At 36.5% G+C, this 26,295-nt stretch overlaps 2 protein-coding genes and 1 long non-coding RNA gene across 3 annotated transcripts; 1 reads left to right on the forward strand and 2 right to left on the reverse strand.

Annotated features, from left to right (window-relative positions):
• Nucleotides 1–125: 125 nt before the first annotated feature.
• LOC144850577 (heat shock 70 kDa protein 13-like) lies at nucleotides 126–3,461 on the reverse strand. Its single transcript, XM_078707879.1, has 6 exons — nucleotides 3,346–3,461; nucleotides 2,818–2,960; nucleotides 2,523–2,720; nucleotides 1,797–2,013; nucleotides 1,444–1,614; nucleotides 126–1,007 (listed from the first exon to the last, which is right to left on the reverse strand). Exons 1-6 carry the CDS (start codon nucleotides 3,368–3,370, stop codon nucleotides 466–468), a joined length of 1,296 nt encoding a protein of 431 aa, XP_078564005.1. The 5' UTR covers nucleotides 3,371–3,461; the 3' UTR covers nucleotides 126–465.
• Nucleotides 3,462–9,270: 5,809 nt separating this feature from the next.
• Nucleotides 9,271–24,350, forward strand: LOC144849660 (uncharacterized). Its single transcript, XR_013613992.1, has 3 exons — nucleotides 9,271–9,297; nucleotides 17,893–18,074; nucleotides 24,321–24,350. It is a non-coding gene; the product is annotated as an uncharacterized LOC144849660 (long non-coding RNA).
• Nucleotides 9,922–18,053, reverse strand: LOC144849659 (putative G-protein coupled receptor 156). Its single transcript, XM_078706647.1, has 7 exons — nucleotides 17,899–18,053; nucleotides 17,075–17,210; nucleotides 16,473–16,580; nucleotides 14,918–15,040; nucleotides 13,882–14,214; nucleotides 13,358–13,513; nucleotides 9,922–13,012 (listed from the first exon to the last, which is right to left on the reverse strand). The coding sequence occupies exons 1-7, from the start codon at nucleotides 18,051–18,053 to the stop codon at nucleotides 12,161–12,163; spliced, it is 1,863 nt and encodes a 620-aa protein (XP_078562773.1). The 3' UTR covers nucleotides 9,922–12,160.
• Nucleotides 24,351–26,295: the final 1,945 nt, after the last annotated feature.

Here is a 26,295-nt window from a genome sequence, read left to right on the forward strand (position 1 = left end):
ATTTAGTTGCAGAGATACTTTGATTTCAGCTGTGTTGTACTTACAATTTATTACAGATTATATAGCTAAGTGAACACAAACAGAAACAACTTTCTTTGCAATTTATTTTATTTCACGATAAATTGAATCAATAATACAATAGTTATAAATAACATAAATATGTATCTTTGTGCAAAAACCCTATCACATGAATATCAACAAATATTTTATAATAAAATGTCATTAAAAAATTAAATAATTCATACCATTTATAAAACTGTTTTAATTGAATGCAATAAATGTTTGCTGTCTAATTAAAAAAAAATGTCTTCATTTCAAATTAGCAAATGTAAAATCTATAATAAAATTCAAAATTTTTTACTTTCAATCAATGAAAAAGTATGTAAAATAGCTAATAAATATTGTTTTATTCAAGTTTGATTGTACTAAATATATTTAGTTTTTACATTTCTAAAATGATAATGACTAATTAACTTGTATCTTCTTAGTTGCAGTATTCAATTCTATTGCACTGACTTGTAGCGGCCACATTCCTCCTATAATCCCAGCTTGTATTGCTACACCATACGTCACTGCCAACTCCGGGTCAACTGAAACATTTGGTTCTTTACCAAAAAACTCTGCTATAAGAGATCTAACCTTTGGTATACGAGTTGACCCACCGACCAGTACAATTTCGTCCACTTCCTCCAAGGTCAATCGTCCAGCTTCTAAAACCCTTTTAATCGGCACTAATACTTTAGCAAATAAATCCTCGTTCAGTTTTTCAAACTGTGCACGAGTGACGTTAATGTTGTAAATACTGCCCTCACCCATCGACGGTAGAGAGAGTGACGCATGGACAGATTGTTTGTTAGTAAGGTTAATCTTTGCCTCTTCTACAAGCAGTCGTAAGCGTTGTATATCTTCCGAGTTTTTTAGAGGCTTTTTAAATTTGCGTTCTATTAAGTCTTGTAGATGTTGATTCAAACGATGGTTGAAGTCTTGGCCACCAAGATGGTTGTTACCTTTAAAAATGAAAGTTTATTTCAACTTGTTATTATTTACCTACAATTTTTTTTATTCAGCGGTTAAAAGCTTTGAGCACGAAGAGCTGTATTAGATTGACATTATTAATCATTGACTGTTCAGTATTAGATATCACAAGCGGGTAACGGTAGTTATAATGTGAGGAAGCGCCCTCTATTTGCCAGTAAAAATGTGAGGATGTAACTCGTACATTGTAGGTGTTATAGACTGTACAAAATAGGAAAGATATTAGGATGAGGAATACCATTATTTAATAAAAAGTGTTTACTGACCGTGTGACCATCAGTTAACTGAGTGACCATCAGTTAACTGTGTGACCATCAGTTAACTAAGTGACCATCAGTTAACTGAATGATTGTAATGAACGTCAGCACATGTAAACAAATTTGTGTTGTGATAGCTTCAGTGACTTACCTGCCATAGCTATTGTTAAGAACATTCCACCTTGAACATTTAACAACGACACATCAAGTGTGCCGCCACCAAGATCCACCACTAACACATTCTCAACGCCTTCCTTGCCATGCAGGCCGTAAGCTAAAGCTGCCGCAGTTGGCTCATTGATAAGTCTCATTACCTCTATACCTACAGAAAAATATTTACAATATAATATTTTAAAATAGTATTTTTAAATGTATATAGTTATTATAATCCAAAGGCAAATTACTGAAAAAATGACAATGCTGTGGGTATCAGCGGCTGAATCTCAATTGAGATACAAATAAAATAAGTAAAAAGCCACTTATTATGATGCTAGGTGTCAGTACCTGCAAGTTTGGCTGCTTGTATAGTATAGTTTCTCTGCATCTCATTGAACTCTGCCGGCACTGACATAACAGCTTTCGTGATGCTACTTGTAAGATTCGCTTCGGCAGTTTTGCGCAATTCTGTCAAAATTCTAGAGCCGATGTACTCGGGACTGACTTCAGTCGCATTCTTACTTGAACCAACTATGAATCGAATTAATCCATTGTCTTCTTTCAACTAAAAAGAATTAAGCAAATCATGTTAAGCACGATACCATAGTTAAGAATGATAGCATGGTTGAGCGTGGCACCATGGTTGAGCGTGGCAACATGTTTGAACGTGGTACCATGGTTGAGCGTGGTACCATGGTTGAGCGTGGCACCATGGTTGAGCGTGGCAACATGTTTGAACGTGGCACCATGGTTGAGCGTGGTACCATGGTTGAGCGTGGTACCATGGTTGAGCGTGGTAAGTAAGTAAGTAAGTAATATTTATTGCTTTCCAAATACAGTACAAATATATAAGACAGTATAATGTAAATGAAATAAAAAGAGAAACATTAAATATAAAAATACAAGACTAGACAAAAAAATAAGCATGGAAAGCAGGGGATGGCCCTTTAAGCCCAGAGGCTTGTTTCCAACATGGTACCATGGTTGAGCGTGGTACCATGGTTGAGCGTGGTACCATGGTTAAATGTGATACCGTAGTTAAGCACAGTGACAATGTCATCGTCAATTTCTTACCTTAAAATTATATCTTTCGGCTTCTTTCATAAATTCTTCTGTTGAGAACATCTTTCCAATAAATCGTTTAGCATCATAGATTGTGTTGGATGGATTATGTTCGGCCTGGGCTAGGGCTGCATATCCCACAAGCTCAGTGGCCCCAGTGAAGGCTACCATACTTGGTATTGTCTTGTGTTGAGAAGAATCTAATATTACCTGAAAGTAACATGACAATATATCATGAGCTGTCATGCTTTATGAGATCAAGTTCCAAAAATGATTTCATTCAAAATTTAAATCCAACCTACTGTACCTCTACATCACCTGTAACAGCATGGTACACTCCGATACACGAGAAGGTTGTTCCAAGGTCGATGCCAACTATCCTAGGCTTTGGTGGAGGTAGGTATTGCTGGCCCAGGTAACCAGCTAATAATAAAGCTAAAACAGATGCCCCTAAAAACACAATAATGTAATGACGTGAAATACTTCAATTGTGGTGGATAATTTTTAAAAAAACAGACAAAAAAAAGGGAATTGTGTCTTTAGAATTTAAAATGACAATTATTAATATTACCTACTACTCTATCCAAGTAAAATATAAGTATGTTCCAATCATACAGGTATAAAATGAATTTTGTACCTCCATGTTCCAATACACCAAGCAAACTCAGCAATCATCATTCAGGGGGAAAACGAATTATTCCCGTAGGCTATTTACCGTCGGAGTCGGAGGACGGCCTAGCCTAGGGCCTAGGCTTCGCTACTATAATAAGACTTCTTTCCGTCGGGTTTTTAGACTTTTAAATGGAAAAAAATCCAGCTTACAGAGAATACTTACCAAGAATAGATACTGAAGTACTCATTTTGTTTTTAATTCATTATTTTTATAAAAACATACGGTTTTCTTGCTAGTGTTTCCGGGATGTTGATTGTGTGTCGTGTGGACTGTGGAGGTATATTCAGAGCGTCATTCTGACGATGGAGCATTCTCTACTTTTCTACGGAGCGCCATTTATGCCTTTATGTACTTCAGAAATAGAAACTGAAACTGGTCCAGTCACTGAATTTTAATATATTTTGTATGTTCATACACTGTGTGCTCAACTGAACCCAATTTGCCACCAGGGAGCACAGTGGTATATAGAAATAAAGTCACTAAATTTTAATAAATTTAAGAAAAAAAAATCCTTTGTTGATATACAGTATGCTTTGATCGTCCTCAGTCCTCCTAATATCCTTTGTGTTTCCTTTAGCAGAGTAAAAAAGTTAAAATTTTAAAGTTGTTAATTTCTACATTAGAAGATTGTTCAAATCATGTAAATAAAACATTTTCCGGCCGGGAACCTATCAGCTCCCCTCTTTTAGTTTGCAAAAGTAATCTCGAAAAGAACTTCATGTGGAAAAGAAGCCCACCCAAGAGTACCAAAAATGAAGGAGCACATGGGCTTCTTTTCGAGGTTTTATGGTAGTCTATTTAATGTAAAATAATGCCATGCAACTTTGTTTCTGATTTTAAAAAAGGTCCACTTGTTTTAGGCCTGACATTTACAACCCTCAAAATATCTCTCTTTTAAAATAAAAGAAAAACAATATTCATTATTTTATTTATTTTTTATTTATTTTTTTTATTTAAAAAAAAAAGTATCCGTAGAGGTTCGAACCCAATCTACTAGAGCTGAGACCACCTAAACCTGAGCATTACCCGTTAGGCCACAAAGTAGTACATGACTGAACAGCTGATAATAGTCTATTTATACGTGTATTACGTAATTCATCGCCGCCGCCGGGTAAGCCTTATACGAAGTCGAGTTTTAAAGTAGAAAACCCCACCTAAAATTTTGAAGTCGCATTTGGATAGTTGAAATTTTAACATTATCATAATTATCATAGGTGATTATGTATAGTTATAAGTATAAGTGCAATTCTTGGCTCTATTTTCATTATTAGCTCTGCCCCAACCATGGTGGGCTAGTACTGGAGACTTAATATTTAATTTCATATGTTAATGAATTATAGGAGCACTTTCCGATGACAAGCTCTATTGTCCCTGGTGAGTCTTATTAATAGTTTGTTTCATATAATTTAAAATCATGTAAAGTGCCATTTTTTTGGGGCGGGAACCTATGCAGCTCTATTTTTCAAAATTATCTTTGCTCAGCCCCAAGCATGGTGGGGTACTAAAGAGTCTTATACCATGTTTGAAAAAATAATAGATGTCATTTCCGGAGACCTTGCAGCTCTATTTTAAACAGTTTGGTATGCCGTGCGTTGTTATGCAAATGAGTTTGTGCAGGTGTATTATGGACAAGATGGTATGTTAGTCATTCGCGGTCAACACGCCACACTGTTAAATGTTGATGTTGTTACTTCTTTACATTAGAAGATTGTTCAAATCATGTAAATAAAACATTTTCCGGCCGGGAACCTATCAGCTCCCCTCTTTTAGTTTGCAAAAGTAATCTCGAAAAGAATGGATGGAAAATAATGCCATGCAACTTTGTTTCTGATTTTAAAAAAGGTTCACTTGTTTAGGCCTGACATTTACAACCCTCAAAATATCTCTCTTTTAAAATAAAAGAAAAACAATATTCATTATTTTATTTATTTATTTATTTTTTATTTATTTTTTTTTTTATTAAAAAAAAAAGTATCCGTAGAGGTTCGAACCCAATCTACTAGAGCTGAGACCACCTAAACCTGAGCATTACCCGTTAGGCCACAAAGTAGTACATGACTGAACAGCTGATAATAGTCTATTTATACGTGTATTACGTAATTCATCAGTACGTCATAACTATCATATTAAACTTCTTAAAACCAAAATGATCAGTTAGCTCAGTCGCCTGAGCGTCGTGTTGACAACACGTATGTCGTGGGTTCGATTCCCACGCTGATCGGTGGAATAGAGTTAAAGGCATGCGGCCACTGTGTTTGGGGTTCACAGAATTATACGTCCCCCTTTCCACCACACATCATGAGGCGACAACATCAATGCATCTGGTGATGTGCTGGAAACGACCCCAAAAGGCTGTGGCAGGGCCTTAGTGCTGAGGCAGGGAGAGCACATTTAACATCTTTTTTTTTATTTAATTTTTTTTTTAACCCGTATTCGATCTCGTAAATTTTAGGTTTGCCGCCCTCAATTTTAAAAGAAATTGAATTTATATTTTTATCGCAGGTGTACGAAACGGTTTGGTATGCCGTGCGTTGTTATGCAATGGTTGTGCAGGTGTAGTGGGAAAGATGGTATTGTTAGTCATTCGCGGTCAACACGCCACACTGTTAAATTTTGATTTTGTTAATCAATGTTGCTACATTGGTAGCGAAAATGTCCGATTCATGCAAGATATTCTATTGTTAAATGTTATGAATAAACTTTGATGGTAGTTGCTGTGTATGGCTGCACCGTCCCCTGAATAAACATGTTTTAAACAGATAGTTTGTCTTCGATGGTTCTTGTATGGAGATAATGGAGAGTAAAATAAGATCAAATATGGAACATTGGCAAAGATGCCGATTTTTAGACCAATTTCGAAGCTTAGACTAATTCCGCCGCCGGGTAGGCCTTATACGAAGTCGAGTTTTAAAGTAGAAAACCCCACCTAAAATTTTGAAGTCGCATCTGGATAGTTGAAATTTTAACATTATCATAATTATAATAGGTGATTATGTATAGTTATAAGTATAAGTGCAATTCTTGGCTCTATTTTCATTATTAGCTCTGCCCCAACCATGGTGGGCTAGTACTGGAGACTTAATATTTAATTTCATATGTTAATGAATTATAGGAGCACTTTCCGATGACAAGCTCTATTGTCCCTGGTGAGTCTTATTAATAGTTTGTTTCATATAATTTAAATCATGTAAAGTGCCATTTTTTGGGGGCGGGAACCTATGCAGCTCTATTTTTCAAAATTATCTTTGCTCAGCCCCAAGCATGGTGGGGTATTGAAGAGTCTTATACCATGTTTGAAAAAATAATAGATGTCATTTCCGGAGACCTTGCAGCTCTATTTTAAACAGTTTGGTATGCCGTGCGTTGTTATGCAAATGAGTTTGTGCAGGTGTATTATGGGCAAGATGGTATGTTAGTCATTCGCGGTCAACACGCCACACTGTTAAATTTTGATGTTGTTAATCTTTACATTAGAAGATTGTTCAAATCATGTAAATAAAACATTTTCCGGCCGGGAACCTATCAGCTCCCCTCTTTTAGTTTGCAAAAGTAATCTCGAAAAGAATGGATGGAAAATAATGCCATGCAACTTTGTTTCTGATTTTAAAAAAGGTTCACTTGTTTAGGCCTGACATTTACAACCCTCAAAATATCTCTCTTTTAAAATAAAAGAAAAACAATATTCATTATTTTATTTATTTATTTATTTATTTATTTATTTTTTATTTATTTATTTTTTTATTAAAAAAAAAAAAGTATCCGTAGAGGTTCGAACCCAATCTACTAGAGCTGAAACCACCTAAACCCGAGCATTACCCGTTAGGCCACAAAGTAGTACATGACTGAACAGCTGATAATAGTCCATTTATACGTGTATTACGTAATTCATCAGTACGTCATAACTATCATATTAAACTTCTTAAAACCAAAATGATCAGTTAGCTCAGTCGCCTGAGCGTCGTGTTGACAACACGTATGTCGTGGGTTCGATTCCCACGCTGGTCGGTGGAATAGAGTTAAAGGCATGCGGCCACTGTGTTTGGGGTTCACAGAATTATACGTCCCCCTTTCCACCACACATCATGAGGCGACAACATCAATGCATCTGGTGATGTGCTGGAAACGACCCCAAAAGGCTGTGGCAGGGCCTTAGTGCTGAGGCAGGGAGAGCACATTTAACATCTTTTTTTTTATTTAATTTTTTTTTTAACCCGTATTCGATCTCGTAAATTTTAGGTTTGCCGCCCTCAATTTTAAAAGAAATTGAATTTATATTTTTATCGCAGGTGTACGAAACGGTTTGGTATGCCGTGCGTTGTTATGCAATGGTTGTGCAGGTGTAGTGGGAAAGATGGTATTGTTAGTCATTCGCGGTCAACACGCCACACTGTTAAATTTTGATTTTGTTAATCAATGTTGCTACATTGGTAGCGAAAATGTCCGATTCATGCAAGATATTCTATTGTTAAATGTTATGAATAAACTTTGATGGTAGTTGCTGTGTATGGCTGCACCGTCCCCTGAATAAACATGTTTTAAACAGATAGTTTGTCTTCGATGGTTCTTGTATGGAGATAATGGAGAGTAAAATAAGATCAAATATGGAACATTGGCAAAGATGCCGATTTTTAGACCAATTTCGAAGCTTAGACTAATTCCGCCGCCGGGTAGGCCTTATACGAAGTCGAGTTTTAAATTAGAAAACCCCACCTAAAATTTTGAAGTCGCATCTGGATAGTTGAAATTTTAACATTACCATAATTATCATAGGTGATTATGTATAGTAATAAGTATAAGTGCAATTCTGGGCTCTATTTTCATTATTATTAGCTCTGCCACAACCATGGTGGGCTAGTACTGGAGTACTTAATATTTAATTTCATATTTCCATGAATAGGTGCACTCTCCGGGGACACTAAATAAGTATTTATCTTAGACAAACGCAAGTTATTAAAATAACTGATATGGCTTGAAACTAATTTTTATAGAGTACCGATATTTAACATATATACCTGGAAGTTTGAATTATTTTTGAAGTATTTTCAAAATTCAAACATGATGTGGGTCCCGTAATTTCACCTATGTTACACTGTATATAGATATACAGTACACTGTAGAGTATAGAGCATAAATTCTATGACACATAATAGGCACCAATCAGCACCATAAGCATCATATCAGGTCACAGGATTGCATAAATCAATATTTTGCAGTAATATTCAACATACGTGCATGTTTTTTAAAAATTAAATATCAGTAAAATTATAAAAATGATCACCTAAAATTGGTCAAAGTGACGAATTAAATTCTTTTTGTATGTGACTATTTCGCTGTGCTCCACCACTGGTGCCAAATTGGATCCACTGGAGCACAGTGTATTAACATACGAAAATATAATTATTGAAACTTAATTGGGTCCACTGGAGCACAGTTTAACATACGAAAAGATATTAACATTCAGTAACTTATTTCTAGTTTACATCACTGTGCTCCACTGGTACCAAATTGTGTCCACTTGAGCACAGTGTCTTAACATACGAAAAGATATTTAAACTTAAGTGACTTCAAATTAGGTCCACTTGAGCACAGTGTATTAACATACGAAAAGATATTGAAACTTAAATGACTTTATTTCTATTTTATATCACTGTGCTCCACTGGCGCCAAATTGGGTCCACTTGAGCACAGTGTATTAACATACGAAAAGATATTAAAATTTAGTGACTTTATTTCTATTTTATATCACTGTGCTACCCTGGTGCTAAATTGGGTCCACTTGAGCAGTTACCGTAGTACAATTTCTATTATTGAAGTTAATAAAGGCATAAATGGCGCTCCGTAGAGAAGTAGAGGATGCTCCAGTCGCCAGAATGACGCTCTGAATATACCTCTCGTGTGTAGGCGTTTTGGAATTATTTGAGAGTGCGCCACCATACGATGTGTTGACTAAAAAAGAATGTTTGTTTGTGTTTGTACGCCACATGTGGCACGGGAACTTTAAAATTTACACAAAACTTATCTTTGTGCACTTAATATTTGCAAGTATAATACATGCTTCATCTTCAGTCATGTTTTCAACTGTTGGTGTAGATTTCGGTAGGCCAACGTATGCTGGTAAGTAGGCTAATATAAGTACTCTTTCTAAACTTGGATATTTTCTGATTTTGTTTACACCAGGCAGGCCCACATCGTCGTCAGGCGACATCGCGAGAGGAAGTTTAGGTATAGAGGGCGGGACATTTGAACAGTATACGCAGCTTGCGCCACACCACCCATCATGATGATTAAGCAATTGACTGTTAGTCTATTCTAAGTTTAGTGAATGATATAGATATGGCAAAATGCAGTTCTTGTGACAGTTTGAGCTAAAGTGGGCCATGTTGTAATAATTTTAATTTAAAAATAGAATTCAGTGAAGTCCAATCGATCCTTGGGCCATATCCCCTGGATCCTAGGCTAGGCTATATTATATAGTATTGAATACTAAAGGCGTCATGTAATATCAAAACTCAATGTCTCTGTATGTATGGTTTACTGAGTAGGCCTATACCTGGCCAGTGAGTGGTCCAGGCCTAGCTGAACCTGGACCCTAGTTTGCAGTTCACTGTGACTATTGCAGTCAACTTTTCTGTTGGCTCTGAAAAAAAAAATCCATGCTATATATAGGCCTATTGTACAGAAGCAAAGGTATAAAATTGATTGATTTACAACACACAACTTTTAATGCTTTTCAGTATTTTCTTTTTTTGTATCAATATAATATTATACAGTAGAATGTTTATAATAAATACAATACAATTAATTTATAATTATATAATTACAGGTATTGTTATATCCTTATGAAATTATTGTTTATTTATTACCATTTGGGCAAAAAAATCGATAAATGTCTGCGGTAATTGAAAAATGCTGAATATTCATACAGTATTAAATATTAGAATAACTCCAATACCATGATTAGCCTAATGATTAGCCTAACAATTGTCAATGGCAGAGGAAACGACAAAAATAGTGGAAAGTTTTTAAATAGTGGAAATTTATTTGAAGAAGAGGAGAGAGGGCCACTTTCCTTGGTTTCAGCCAGTTCATTCATATTCAAATAATTTAATGCGCGCGCATTTGTTTGTTTGTTTGTTTGTTTTATTCGGTACTCAGTACAACAAAAATACCAGGATGACCCATAAAGCTGAAACAGCTTAATTTCAATGGGGTCCTTTAAACAAGCAAGTTAGATGATAATGTGTACATTATAAATGCATATTAATACAATAAACAGAAACATCCATATACAAAAAACAATCATCATCAGCATGGTTAATGCACAATACCAAAGTGACCCTTTAACGCACGTTTATATTCAATTAATTTTTGTATACTCTTGATATCGGAAGGTAGATCATTCCAGTCTTTAATAGCATTATAATAAAATGTTTTAGAGGTTTGGCCTTTAATATTTGGAATTACAAAGTTTACATTGGATTTCCTTGTACTATGAGTGTGCCGTTCAGAAATCTTTGTAAAATGTTCATTAAGATAAGGAGCGTCAATATCGTGGTATATTTTGAAAGCGTGGATTAGTCTAATATACTTAACTCTATCACTTATTTTCAGGTATCCAGTAACGGAAAGTTCGGCCTGACCAACATGTGCCCTAGGGGCGAGATCGAGAATAAATCTCACAATTTTGTTTTGTGTTACTTGAAGCTTATTTTTCAGGACAGTACTGATACCACAATACCAGGACGAGACAGCATAATCAAGAATACTTTGAATTAACGCCGTGCATAACAGCTTGCGACTTTGCATGTCCAAACAGCTAGCTTGTCTGTACATGAACTTTAATCTGGAATTTGCTTTTTTAATTATATTGTTAACATATTCTTCATTAGACACACAATTATCTATTTGTAAACCAAGGTATTTAATGGAATTGCAACTATGGATGGTATGTTCATTATAGAGGACTTCGAATTGTTCGATATTCTTTAATTTCTTTTTGGATCCAAAAATGATGCACTCCGTTTTTTGTGGGTGCATGGATAATTTATTTTCGACCAACCAGTTATTGCATACTTCCATATTATGCCCTAGTTTATTAGAAATATATACTGGGTCACGATGGGCCACCAACATTGCGCTATCATCAGCGTATAATAACAAATTACAGTCATTCTCAATGCATATTGACATATCATTAATGTAACATATAAACAGAAGCGGACCTAATATGCTACCTTGTGGAACTCCATGTGTACAAAGTTTGGGTTCTGAAAAAGTTCCATCGATACAAACAATCTGTCTTCTATTAGATAAATAAGACCGGAACCATTCTACCGACCCAACCCCCATAGCTTCTAATTTTTTACACAGAATAGAATGGTCGACTGTGTCGAAGGCTTTTTGCAGGTCAAGCATGACCATGCCAACATAATTGCCTTTTGAAATCTGTGTTCTAATAAAATCGTTTAAGTGAATGAGGATTGAGTCGGTAGAGAAGGTTCTTCTGAAACCACTTTGAAATTCATAAAGTAACTTTAAATTGGTTTGTGCACAACTAACTGACGTCAAAGTTACATCAAACAGCTACACGAAACAATATTACTGACAGGTACAGTCACAATATAAAAAAAGACGTATAAATATATAAATTCAGCTAAACAACTCAAAAATATCAAGAGGACATCACAACCATGTCTTGCAGCTCGAGCGCATTCAACATTCTATGACAAATTACAGTCCGCGGCGGCGCAGCCTATAAACTAGAAGTTACTAGTATCAGTTATGTGACCCATAATCTTATAAATGACAAGGATCTTCTTATTTTATCTGGAAATTGCAATTGCGGGTGCTGCAAGCAGATCTATAGGCACGTACAGTTCATGGACAGTGACTACAGCTATAGAACCATTGCAAAGCAAATCATTGTTGTTAAGACACCGCCCTCTATATTTCAAGACATTATCTCGTATAATAACAATCATACGTATGTGGAATTAATTTTGCCGGTCGATCTCATCATTTCAATTTTGACAATTTTTGGTACTTCATGAATTTGTGGTGGGATTAAATGGTCTTGTTGAGGTGCAATATATCGCGGCCATCTTAGCTTTCTGGATACTGAAGACGAGCGACTTTTATCTGTAAAATCAGACGCAAAACTCGCAATGGAACGAAAACTCGAATGTCTACTCGTACGACCAGTATAATAACTACTCCCACTAAGGCGAAAATCACTGCCTCTCATAAACACTGGGTTGTCGTATGTAAAAACACTACCTGAGCTTATTACGGATAAAACGTCCTCATTTTCAAAGTTATAGCTTTGCTGAAACGCATGCGCAATGTCTCTTTCAGTGTTTGCTATCTCGTGATACATAGGCCGTTTCCGGCACGAGTTTAACTCCTCGGCTATTGAACTTCTGAGCGTAGAAGATAACGTATGCGCGACGTGTAGATTTTTTGCAATTGAATGTTTTAATTCTGCAAAATTGTTCGTGGTGTTGTTGTTGTTACCGCTTGTTGCACTATTAATACTCCTCAAACTGTTCCTATCATGTGACACCCGTTTCTTTACGTTGCTAAACCTATCTAAACTTTCAGTTCTTGCAAGTCCATTTAATATTAATGATGAACCGGGATCAGGTTGATCACGGTGCTGCTTTTCATGACCAGTGGCAGTATGCCCTATTACGTCATCGTTTCCAGTTGAAGATGACGACATATCTACGTCACATCCGCTGTCTTGGCGAACGTCATCAACTTGGAGTTGTTTGAGTTTATCTCTAGCGTTCTCTACGTGTTCTTGCATCATTTTTATCGTTTCTTCTTTCTGTTAAAGAGAAATGTATTTTATCATTATCTCGGTCGATCGACGTCATCTATTTTGTCTCATATCATGACGTCATCATCACCTATTCTAGTCACCCACTTCAGTGACACACTTAGACACTATTTTGACGACGCGGGAGCGTGTACAAAGTATAAGAAAGCTCGATAACATTTGGCGTATTCGATTGGTGATTTCAACGTTAGTATTCGAACGTTAAGTTAGTATACAACGAATAAGCTTGCGTTAACGTATTTTCAGCATAAATTTTACTCAATCGAATACACCAATTATTTTCACACCCTTCTTTCTCTCTTTTTTTTCCCCATATAATGTTTCTGTACTGACCTCAGATAAAGACTTTTTAAGCGCAACATTTTCAGCCGAAAGTAAAAATAGCTCTTCCTCAATTTGGTTGAACGATGCATTCCCTGAGCATGCCAGGTATGACGCTGTAATCGCCCTTGATAGGTTAGCTTGAGGGTTCTCTTTCCACGCCTTCATCTGTAAGAATGTAATCGTATCTTAAAATGTATCATGTGAAAGTTCGTGATACAATGACACACATGCTTGTCACATGTGACAGATGTAATGTAGGGATTATAGATAAGGTAAACACATTTATTAGGGATGTTGCCTGGATACTCTATTAAGGGTGAAGCTGTATCGAGACATGACGACAGTGCTGCAGCTAGTTAAGCCTTTTCTACACTATCAAACTTTATGTGACCAAAAAATGTGATATGCCTATATATGGACATGATGAAGTTTGATAGTGTAGACAGAGCTTTACACACTTCGGTAGACCAGCATCGCAGATGATCAAATGGAGTTAGGGAAAATCTTTATAATGTAACAAAACATAGGCCTACCTTTGGAACATTTTGTAGTAAGAGTACTTCAGTTGTACACGTAAAGATGACAGTTGTTACAACACTGAACCAGATGTTAGGCCACATCCACACTACCGTTGATATCCCCATTGCCAAGGCAACCAGTACCACGCAAGTATATATGCTAATTACGATACACCTGGCTTCATTCATAGAGGGCAGCACAACGTTTCGTGTAGACCATGATAAAAACGTACCAAATATTAATGTAACGGATTTGTATGTAAAGAAAAGAAGGAGCCAAATTGCACTGAATTCTGATTGGCATTGGTTTACTGCTAAATTGTTCGATGGCACTCCATGTAATTTTGCCTGCAATAAGAAATAGGCATTAATAATCACACCTGTAAATTATTACTACGGCAGCCGTACGCACATATTTTTCTCGAGGTAAGCGAAATCATGGAAAGCGTTTGTATTAGTGAATTATAGTCAGTTCAATTCATACGTCACACCTAATGCATTCAACAAGTTGGCGAAATATAACTAATGAATAATACATATATACATAAGTATATATGCTAATTATGATACACCTGGCTTCATTCATAGAGGGCAGCACAACGTTTCGTGTAGCGGCATTGTTTGTTTCCTACCTTTCCCAAGTAAAGCAGAAACTATGAATGAATTATATGGAATCAATTTGGACATTATATAAGGCGCTATATAAGCATGAACATATAGATCAAATATGTTTTCTACGAGTCGGCTGTTTGGCTCAGTGGTTGTGGACTTTTTATAGTTGGGAGAGAATATGTAAAGGGTTAGGATAGTTATAAATTGTTATGAAATATGTCGGCTGTCTTGTAATTATTTTAACAACATAATTAGGCTCACCGGTATCGCCATCAATATCATCATTAATATTTTATTTTAAAATGTTATTTATTTCCTGTATTTAATAAACAATATAAATTACATTACTCGGTTACATTACAAATTAATACAAAAAAATAATCATCATTGATATCGTTATGAGATCTTTCAGAATGTTTTCTTATTGTACAATGCTTACCTGAGATGAGATGGGTACTAATGTGTGTGTAAGCGGATCAAGTAAGGTCCACATGGACAGAATGCCGATGTCGATAAGTAACATCACCAGAATTATGAGTATGAGTTTCTCGTCCCGAATCACCTCAATCAAACAAAATTAAATAACCGTTTAAATTCACGTTTACGCATACTGAGAAATTAGGGATTGTTATACAGTGTTAAATAATTACGTTTAAAATTACGTTTAAAACTAAAGTTTAATTCCCACTTGACGTAATGCAAGGACACATGTAGTTTGACCAATCACAAGCAACGAAAGCAATTTGACCAATCACAAGCAACGAAAGTGATTTGACCAATCACCATCAAGCTGATTCAAACTGTCGCTTGTAATTGGTCTAATTACCTGCGTTGCGCGTGCGTCTTTGCATTGCGTTTTGTATCGTGGAAACGAAACTTTAACTAGGCCATCATAAAGAAAGAACAAATTACTGCCTTTAATTTGAAAAAAACATTGACAACTATGAACATTGAAGTATTTATTTTTTGTTGAAAATTCTAAAATTTACCTACGTCTCATTATCATTAAAACATTTTTGATTACCCAATATATTATGTGGGATGAATTTGAATGATTAAAACAGTGCTTACCTGTTTAAATGCGAAAACTCGTCAGCAATACAGCGATGCAAATTTAAAAATAAATATCGTGAACATTACGCATAGCCTAGCAACAATGACGTAGAATGCTTTGAGGTCATATTAAGGTCAGAGTTGCAACACATAACTAGGTCATCATTAGTAAAAACAGGTTTTGTTTACCTTTTTAATTGATACCGTAATACGTAATTTTAAACACAAAATAGATTATTTCTTAGTCCTGTGAATATTGTTTTACAATACCATATTTATACATAATCCCACTGACTAGCAGAATCACACGGTTTCACTAATGATGTTTAAGAACATTTAAAGCACATTGTAATTACATTTCGTATCATGTGTTTAAAAACATGAACAGTTCATAATGTAGGCCTTATGGCAACAACAGTCATGACCCACTTATGTAAAGGTTAATATAAGTTTAAGTTTTAATTCAAAACAGCACGTCACCGTCGAAGATGATCTTAAAGTGTAGCTCCGGGATAACATTTCTAATGCTTATTATAAAATGTGCGCAAGCCTTTTTAAAAAGAGGCTTATATAACGAAAAATGATTAGTTATTATCAATGTTGTTGCAACGGTTTATATTTGATAAAACACACTATATTTTATACCCGGAGCTCGGGCCGGAGCCACCCTTTAAGACCGAATTGATGAGAAGAACCCATTTTCATTGATAACATGGTGACATTTAGACGAGTCCATGTTGACAATTACACATCAAGGCCTATTATGACTTCCCATGCTATAAGCTACATTCACACGTGTTTCACGGAATGGAAGACGGCACCGTTTATTGTTTATAATATTTTCTATTGGTTAACAATGTGGCGTCTTCCGTTCCGTGAAACGGAACTAGTGTGAATGTAGCTATATTATCTACAAAGTGCATTGATAAATAAGTTTTTACCGTTCTTTTCACACCTGCGCTTTTGAATATGGTGTGAACTCGCCATGATTTGCTGAATATTGTGCCATAGACTAAGGTGAATCCGATCGCAAGACACCACACGCGTGCCTGTAAAAGAGTTACGTAAGATTAACATTTAATATCATTTAAATTGTTATAGAATTGTTTGATATTCAAAACAATTTTATTTTTTATTTTAAAATGGTTTAAACATAAATTCATGAACCGTCGTCGTTGACCACAACGGTCTCCATAATTGCCGTCGTCGTTGGCCACAACGGTCTCCACAATTGCCGTCGTCGTTGTCCACAACGGTCTCGACAATTGCCGTCGTCGTTGGCTGCAACGGTCTCGACAATTGCCGTCGTCGTTGGCTACAACGGTCTTGGCAATTGCCGTCGTCGTTGGCCGCAACGGTCTCGATAATTTCCGCCTTCATCATAAAAAGATCTTGTCATTATCACCGTCGGCGTTAGTCCCAGCAATTTTAATAACCACCAATTCATGTTTGTTGTCGGCCTAGGGAGGGGGCGGGGAGTTGACATGTTGGTGAGAACCCTGCTTCACAACCATCATTGTTATCATAATCATCATCGTCTTACCTGACAAAATCCAGCCAGTACGTTGTCCGATGCTCTTCCAACTCCTTCTATACCAAACAGAACTGGGCATGCGTAGAGAACGATGGCGCCAAATTGCATAATGACGTTCAGATTCGGGCTTGACATCTTGACAATTCTGTAGAAATAAAATGTAAAATTTCTGAAACAAATCAAGTGACTTGGTTTCCAAGTAAGACAACGCAACCAGCGTCAGGGTGGATTCTTGTAATTGGCCAAATTATTTACGTCATTGCGTCGCGTCTTTGAAGTGGGAACAAGGCTTTACTCCCATTTTGCGTTTGTATGATCAAAATGATGTCATGCAACACTGTATTTTGAATGTCGATTAAGATCTACATCAACAGAACCAGAGCTTTGCGAGATGGTGTTTCACACCTGTTTATCGCTTCAGTGTCCCCATTCCGTCCGGCAGCGAAGTCAACGATCGCAAATTGGATTGTTGCAGCAATTCGCGCTGGATACGAATCCTCGGACTCTCCTCCTCCTGCGCATATGCACCAGGTGCGTGGCGACGCCACATCTTGGGCGTTGTTCACGGGAGTCCCTCTCCCTGACATTCTGAAGGCGGCTTGGTGGCGGACGCAATCAACGTTCACTTCGTTTTATCGTCGAATAAATAAATGAAATGACATCATATTTTATCTCCTTCACTGGAATCAATAATGTATTGCCGCGAATTATTTTACCGTGTATAAAAACATCCTTCTGGTTTTATAGAATATTGGACACTTTCAAAATATTATCCACACGGTAAATCTATTTAGTTGTTTTTATTTATTTTAGGATATTTTATTTAGGCTTACCTGTTGCGACGGTACCTGATGTTAAATGTCATGAAGAAGATGGCTAGGCCGACACCAGCTACGGACAAGAAGCAGACGATCCCGAACAGAATCAGTGACACCGTCACCTCGTCGACGTCATCTGAAGACACGTGTGTCGTATTCCACGTCATCATTGCCTCGTCGTGCTTCTCATAGTAAGTTTATCTGTAAACATAAACATTTGAAAAATTAAAATATATAAGTTAGATTGGAGCTTGCTACTTTCAGTGGCATTCACCGTTACCATGAATGTCCGATCAGGAGTGACCCCTATCAATGCCCCATCAGGAGTGACCCCATGAATGCCCGACCAGGAGTGACCCCTATCAATGCCCCAACAGGAGTGACCCCATGAATGTCCGACCAGGTGTGTCCCCTATGCATTACACCAGGAGTGAGCCCATGAATCCCCGACCGACAAGGAGTGACCATATTAATGACCTACCAGGAGTGACCCTCAATGAATGCCCGACGAGGAGTGACCCCTATCAATACCAGTCTGACAGTGGCGATGATTCGCTCTTGGTCTTGAATGAAATAAAATAAATGACCCAACAGAGGGTTATAAGTCACACCATTTAAACTTATCAGTGCTCTTAAGTACACTTAGCGGTTCAAGTATGATGCTTAAGTTGCAAGATTGCCGCTCAAAGTTCGAATCGCTTTATTATGAATGTTTGATATTACTAACGCATTCATCATATTGTAAGCCATGTTTTAATGTATCAAATATAGCAACCGACCTTTTATTTCCGCTCGAGTTCGTCTGGAAAATGAAATATGAAATTCTGTTCCCACGCAAACAACATAAAATATTATGTTAGTCTATCAGTTATACTTTACCGTATGTAATATTCATATCAGTACATATATCACATTTTATACAACACATGCATCACCCGATACACGAGCAGTATCATGTCTAGCGACGTTAAACATTCTACAGTATCGCGTCCGCTAACAGCAACCTTCATCCCATGTGGGATACTATAGTTTCATCCCATGCGGGACACTGGATGTACGCAGGGAGATGTTATAGTTATAAGTAAGAAATTAAAAGGTTAGTTTAGTTAATATTTAAGAATTAGATGCCATGGTATGGGCCTGTTGCCGTCAGCAGACTCGATACTGCAGGACGTTTAACGTCACTAGACGTGATACCGTACGGGAATCGGTTGTTTTTAGAATTACTAAATGTTGCAGGAATGGGTGACCCAGGCACGTAAGAGGATGACCTCTGATTAACAACGGGGGAAACAACAAGTCCACCTCTGCCTGTTGTGATTGACAAACGGTCAAAATAATAATAGTATAATAATTCTTAGATGTCAAAACTACAACATATATCACCGTAAAGTTGTTTCTACAAGTGATGACTATAATTCTTCGTGTAAACAGGTGTTATAGATGTTTTATTAACCAGTCTATTTACCATTGAATGCTTCATTGCAAAAGTGTTGGTACACGATATCTTGTGTTTAAATTGTAATATTTTAAAGTAGTTTTCTGCCTTTTTGGTCGCATTCCTTACCCCCATTTTAATATATAGGTCACGAACTAGCCCTGCTTGTGTCTTCTTATTTTCATAAATCAAAACCAATAACTGACACAATTTATTAAGAACACAACTTTTATTTAAGGAGAAAGTTGAGGTTTTTTGTACAATTTCAAGTTATAACATACCAACCCTCTCCAACAGAAATAGGTTAAAAAAGTTGACCGAAAGGTCAACACACTTTGCTCAAGTTCTTTTAAAGTCTTATTAACACTAATATTACATGGTGACGTCACGGCGACCATTTTGTAATGATACTCAATATATTAAGCATCAATAAGTAAACGAGAATCACTAAATCTATAAACGAACGAAAGAGATTTTCGAAAATGACATACAGGATTAGGATAGGGCCTCATAGTAAAAGAGCACACACATCTATACGTATTAAGCTCTATCTACGTTATCAAACTTTATGTGACAAAAATGATGTGCCCATATATAGACATGATGATGTCATATCACTATCATATTTTGGCACCTCAGCCTTTTTTGTCAAACTAGTTTGATAGTGTAGACAGAGCTTTAGTTTATAGTGCGATTATTAAAGATGTATTGTCCCCCAAAAACATGAAAATGAAGATTAATAAAATCAGATAATATAGGCCATATTGTAGTTAATCACTTCCCCCGCAGTCCTAGTCGTACAGTTTAACGTGTTTTTGTGTTGGTCTATATGGTGTAACTCACAAACGTTTTATTCCACGAAAGTATTATAACATATTTACATCAAAACGGACGGTTTTTCTTTGACGTGCGTTAGCAAAAGCTCAACCGAAGTAATTTCCATGAGCACATTTTACGTACCGTCGTGGATACGGTAATTTTTTTAAGCGTGCATTTACGTGTCGAGCGACGCGAGTAGGCCTACCGTAATGTTCACGCACAATATGACTACAATACAATATCTTTCATAACGTTTAATTGTGAAAAAACACGTATGGAAATACAACAATCATTTGATTTCTACTTTGTTAATATTTTACACAAAACTCCAATAAAAAGTTTAATTAGGTACAGAAATTGTTCATTTTGAGGCATAAAATAAAAGGTGAATTAAATGTAAACACGAGGTTATATTTGTAGGAAGATGATGCATACTTCATACATCATCTTCTTTGTGTGTTATACAATAGAATCTACTAGTTATGTGTTTGATAAAAAACACCGGCCTACATCAAATAAGAAATTGTGCTGCTGTACTTTTTAGGTAAACTAAAATGATCACCTATGTATGGCGCGCCAAGCTCTCATTTACAATGATTATCACCACCGAGGATCACCCATGTATGTCGCGCCAAGATCTCATTTATGCCTACTACGCTAGCTAACCGTCGCTTGCCATTGGTGGATTCACTTGCGTTGTGCCTACGTCGTTGCGTTGCGTCGCGTCCACATGGCCACCAAAAGATTACGTTATTTCGTGATGATCCACACTGCATTATAAATAAATACGACCGTAACAAATAAAAATGTATCATTTGCAGTTGCAGTAATGTTGTTATTTTAAATAATAATAGAATAACTCCTACCTTTGGTGTATACGATTAGAAGTGTTTATTCTTGTTAAATTGATTTTCTTTCGCAATATGTGTAAGTCTATCATTCAAAGACACATCTACAAATGGTCATCATTCTCAATGAGTTGTTAAGATAAAGTGATTTCCGTCACGGTTCAATAGTTTCGCGGTCTGTTTACAGTGAGCAGAAAGTCAATCATGCAACAAGCAATGAAAAAATATCATATGAATAAGTTATTAAAAACCTTCTTTAATACCACTCCAGGGAGCGAGGATTAAAATATATCATTTAGGAATTTAATTATATTTGTTGTTAGAAAACTGCGGTGATGTTTGGCAACGATTTTATCGTGTTTTCGATGTTGTAAATTTTTTTCATCGGAAACTTGTTTTCCACATTTGTGACGTAACGTAAATACGAACGTTAATTCAATCGACACAAGCGACAGATTGATAATACAGTGTCCTTCTGATTTATTATACTGTATTTATTTCTGTATTTGAAGGTTAATAACATTGAAAATTGTGTAAGTAAAAATTTCAAATTAAATCAAAGTTCCCACTAGGACGCAACGATGCAATCGCGGCGACCTGTCGCTTGTGGTTGGTCTTCGCTTGCGACTTGCGTCCTTGTATTGAGTCCTAGTGGGAACGAAAGCTTAGGCCGGCTCCTGTTATGGTTGAATTCCAGCGCTTCGTTACGTGCTTGCATTGCGTCCTAGTGGGAACGAAAGCTTAGGCCTGCTTCTGTTATGGTTGAATTCCAGCGCTTCGTTACGTGCTTGCATTGCGTCCTAGTGGGAACGAAAGCTTAGGCCGGCTCCTGTTATGGTTGATATCCAGCGCTTCGTTACGTGCTTGCATTGCGTCCTAGTGGGAACGAAGCTTTAGGCGGTCTGTTTCTGTCACATGGTTGAATTCCAGTACCTCGTTATTAAACAGCAAATTTCGAACTTTTCTACTGTTTCACGTGTACGTAAACAAAACAAAGCATCATTAATGACGTCAGAGGTGTTATGTGATACGCTTTACGTTTCAGATGATCAATAAACCGGAATATTATATTATACTAGTTAAATAAATATTATGATGATTATAATTAATTATGAACGTATGGAACATGATGTATCGTTTTGTTTTAAATATTTTATGATAGTAGTAGTAGGGTTTTATTTTCTTTTTTTTATAACTGGAATTTATTTTCTTTGGGTTTGATATTCTGGGAATCGTTTACAAATAAACGTCATAAAAAGTGGGCGTCAATAACAAAAGTGTAATTGCTAACAAACTACCTGCGTGTTGCTGCTTTAGACGAACACATTCTATGAACGAAGAATGAAATGGAATTTGAGATCAGTTCGGTGTCGTCGTTAATAATTTGTAATCAGAATAAATGGAAACACCTGTAATACCCTCTAAATAACTATTGGTATGAGTTAATATTAGAATGGCACTACTGAAGAAGATTATGTAGTCTCGAAATACCATCGTATCATCTCATGTCTTACCCCTCGATCGTTTCGTTTCCTACCCTTCGTATCATCTCCTCCTTTCCTTTCTTTCCCTTCGTATCATCTCATGTCTTACCCCTCGATCGTTTCGTTTCCTCCTACCCTTCTTATCATCTCCTCCTTTCCTTTCTTTCCCTTCGTATCATCTCATGTCTTACCCCTCGATCGTTTCGTTTCCTCCTACCCTTCGTATCATCTCCTCCTTTCCTTTCTTACCCTTCGTCGTATCATCTCATGTCTTACCCCTCGATCGTTTCGTTTCCTACCCTTCGTATCATCTCCTCCTTTCCTTTCTTTCCCTTCGTATCATCTCATGTCTTACCCCTCGATCGTTTCGTTTCCTCCTACCCTTCGTATCATCTCCTCCTTTCCTTTCTTACCCTCATTTAATTTCTTACCTCTCGCCGTATCCCTTCGTTTCCTTCAATTACCACTTTTTTTTCATCAATATTCTTTATTATCTCGTATACTTTTTTATTCGGTTCCTGGCGCTTTCTCTCATTCATTTCTCTTGGTTTATTTATTAAGCTGAAGTGACTTTTCGACTTGATAGGCGCGGAGTGAGTGGCGTATCGTTAAAACGAAAGATCGCCATTGATGTGGAACACCTGCTGGATGTATTATTGATTGATTTCATTATCTGATATGTTTATCATATTTAAACCATTTACAATTCATTATAGACAATTTAACATTCACTTATGTTTAATTATAAATAAAATAACAACGTTTATGATCCATGTGACAGGTTTGCAAAATTCCATACAGACTTATTCTTTCTCCTTTTCAACGTTTAGTTTTTAAGAGTGGTTCCCACCAGCGACGTAACGCAACACAAGGGAGTTGACCAATCACAAGAGATGAATTATTCAAACTGTCGTTTGTCATTGGTCAACTCGCTTGCGTTGCGTCTACGTCGTTGCGTCCTAATGGGAACCAAACTTTAGAAAGATGTGTAATAATTGTGTAATAATTGACTATGCTATTACGTATCTTGTTGACTATGCTATTACGTATCTTGTTGACTATGCTATTACGTATCTTGTTGACTATGCTATTACGTATCTTGTTGACTATGCTATTACGTATCTTGTTGACTATGCTATTACGTATCTTGTTGACTATGCTATTACGTATCTTGTTGACTATGCTATTACGTATCTTGTTGACTATGCTATTACGTATCTTGTTGACTATGCTATTACGTATCTTGTTGACTATGCTATTACGTATCTTGTTGACTATGCTATTACGTATCTTGTTGACTATGCTATTACGTATCTTGTTGACTATGCTATTACGTATCTTGTTGACTATGCTATTACGTATCTTGTTGACTATGCTATTACGTATCTTGTTGACTATGCTATTACGTATCTTGTTGACTATGCTATTACGTATCTTGTTGACTATGCTATTACGTATCTTGTTGACTATGCTATTACGTATCTTGTTGACTATGCTATTACGTATCTTGTTGACTATGCTATTACGTATCTTGTTGACTATGCTATTACGTATCTTGTTGACTATGCTATTACGTATCTTGTTGACTATGCTATTACGTATCTTGTTGACTATGCTATTACGTATCTTGTTGACTATGCTATTACGTATCTTGTTGACTATGCTATTACGTATCTTGTTGACTATGCTATTACGTATCTTGTTGCCAATGTATTTGTTTCCAAAGCGTTATAGTAGGCCTATGTCAAGGACGATCGAACATAAAAAGTACAAAGGTATCCATAAGCCTTCTGATGGTACACCAGGTGGTTGATTTGCGCCGCAAAATGTGACTTTTATTTCGTTTAGGTAAAAAGTCAAAGATCCACCTAAAAGTTACATTCTTCGGCTGCTCACGTCGAATATTTTCTCAGCTTTGCCGTTATGGCCATCAGTATCAGGGAAGATAATAATAATAATTTCACTCTTCCCTGGTCAGTATATGTAACCATAGTAACCATAGAAAGTAATATGCCTACTATGATGTAACACTATTGCACAAGCCCGTCATCAACATGCCGAATATTTCCAGTGAAGTGAAGAAAAAGAACTATTTAGTGTACATCCATTTCCTTGCTTTGTCTTTATGGCCTTTTCTCATTGTCAGTATTGAACACGCCCATGGCTTTTAAAAAGACGATTTTCATCGAATATTCCGCGTTTCAAGATTGTTTCACAATTACAATTTAAGAACTTCTCATTTAAACATTCATTTTGCTAGACTTACTAAAACTAAATATTTTATAACTATATCAGGTCCCAATTTGTGGAATCATATCCCGCCAAATATTAAAACGTCAATATATATCATATCTACGACAAAAGTAGCCTGTATATCGTGTTTTCTGTAGCACCCTCGATTGCATGTGTTTGACAATCAACCGGGGTTGTGTTCGCTTTGTTAATACATCGTCACATCCCCTAGACACAGGGCCTAGACAATCCATGATACACTATAGATTTATCTAAAACTCCAAGAAACACACCCGTTACTGTTGTTGATAAAGCTTATAGACAATTTAGTATTATGCTAGATTATAATGTGTTGGTGACTCAGCGATTCTTGTAGTCCTATATCGTGTGCCCCTACTTTTCCGAACGAATGCGAGTTGTTCCGTGTAGTGTAGTGCTCGTAACATAAATGATAGAAAACGCCAAAATAAGCACATGTCAACTTAATATTATTCCCTTAGTTCTAGGCCTACTTTCTACGAGCTCTGCATCCACTCTAATCGAATATTGTGTTGGACTTTTGATTGAAATTAAAACCCATAATGAATTTGATTGAAATTAAAACCCATAATGAATTTGATTGAAATTAAAACCCATAATGAGTCTGATTGCTATCACAATAATTCCGCTATGATATAGTACTTATGTAATACTAATATCAGGTATGAAAGCGCCACTAAGAAGAACAAGGCCTTCTTGGCTGCAGTCGTGTGCGAAAATTTGAGTTAGTGTTTACCGACCAACCGACCGACCGACATTGAGCTGCAGAGTCGCGTTTGCACGCGACTAAAAAAGAAGAAAATATCTTCGTATTCTATGCTTCGAGGACACAAATATATATAGCAAATTCAAAGACTGAGAAACGGCTAAATTATTAGAGGATACTTGACTGGGTGAGAAGGATATTTACACTACAAGATAGGATATATAGAGTTGGCTTAATCAATAATAAGGCTATTCACCCGTATATCTTGGAAGTATTAGTGTGTGGTTGCGTAATCTTCGCTGACAGTGTATTCTACAAACAATAATAAAATGTGTACATCTTATAATGGATGTAAGAAAAATAGTCCCTAGACGATGGAAATAAACACAGGAAATGATAAAGATTAAATTTTTCATATTTAACCAAACTGATGTCTGAGTGAGTGTGAAAGATGGTGAGACATCCGGGACCTAAGCGGTAACATTAGTTAAAGTTATATTAAAAATAATAAATTACATAAGGTTCTGATGTTTGTTATTAAATTTTGTACGATCATCCTCGCATGAGTGTTGCTCCCACATGAACTAAACATGACTGATGGTATTGAGCGCAGCGTCAATGTTTCCACGTGTCTAACTCGTTGGCCCACGTGTGCAAATGTTCCAATGTGACTTGTGTCGTCATTTACTGATTCCTATACCGCTCCACCCGCCTTGATTCCCGGGCTGCGGAACAAGATTCTGTTTTTCAAAAAAAGGGATAGGGCCTAGTCGGCTTCTCACTGGATATGATTCATTCGCAATAAACATGTTAAAGACACAGTGCTCCGGTTAGTACAGGTCTTAA

Source organism: Antedon bifida, chromosome 8 (assembly GCF_963402885.1).
Source record: "Antedon bifida chromosome 8, ecAntBifi1.1, whole genome shotgun sequence".
Taxonomy (NCBI): Eukaryota; Metazoa; Echinodermata; class Crinoidea; order Comatulida; family Antedonidae; genus Antedon; species Antedon bifida.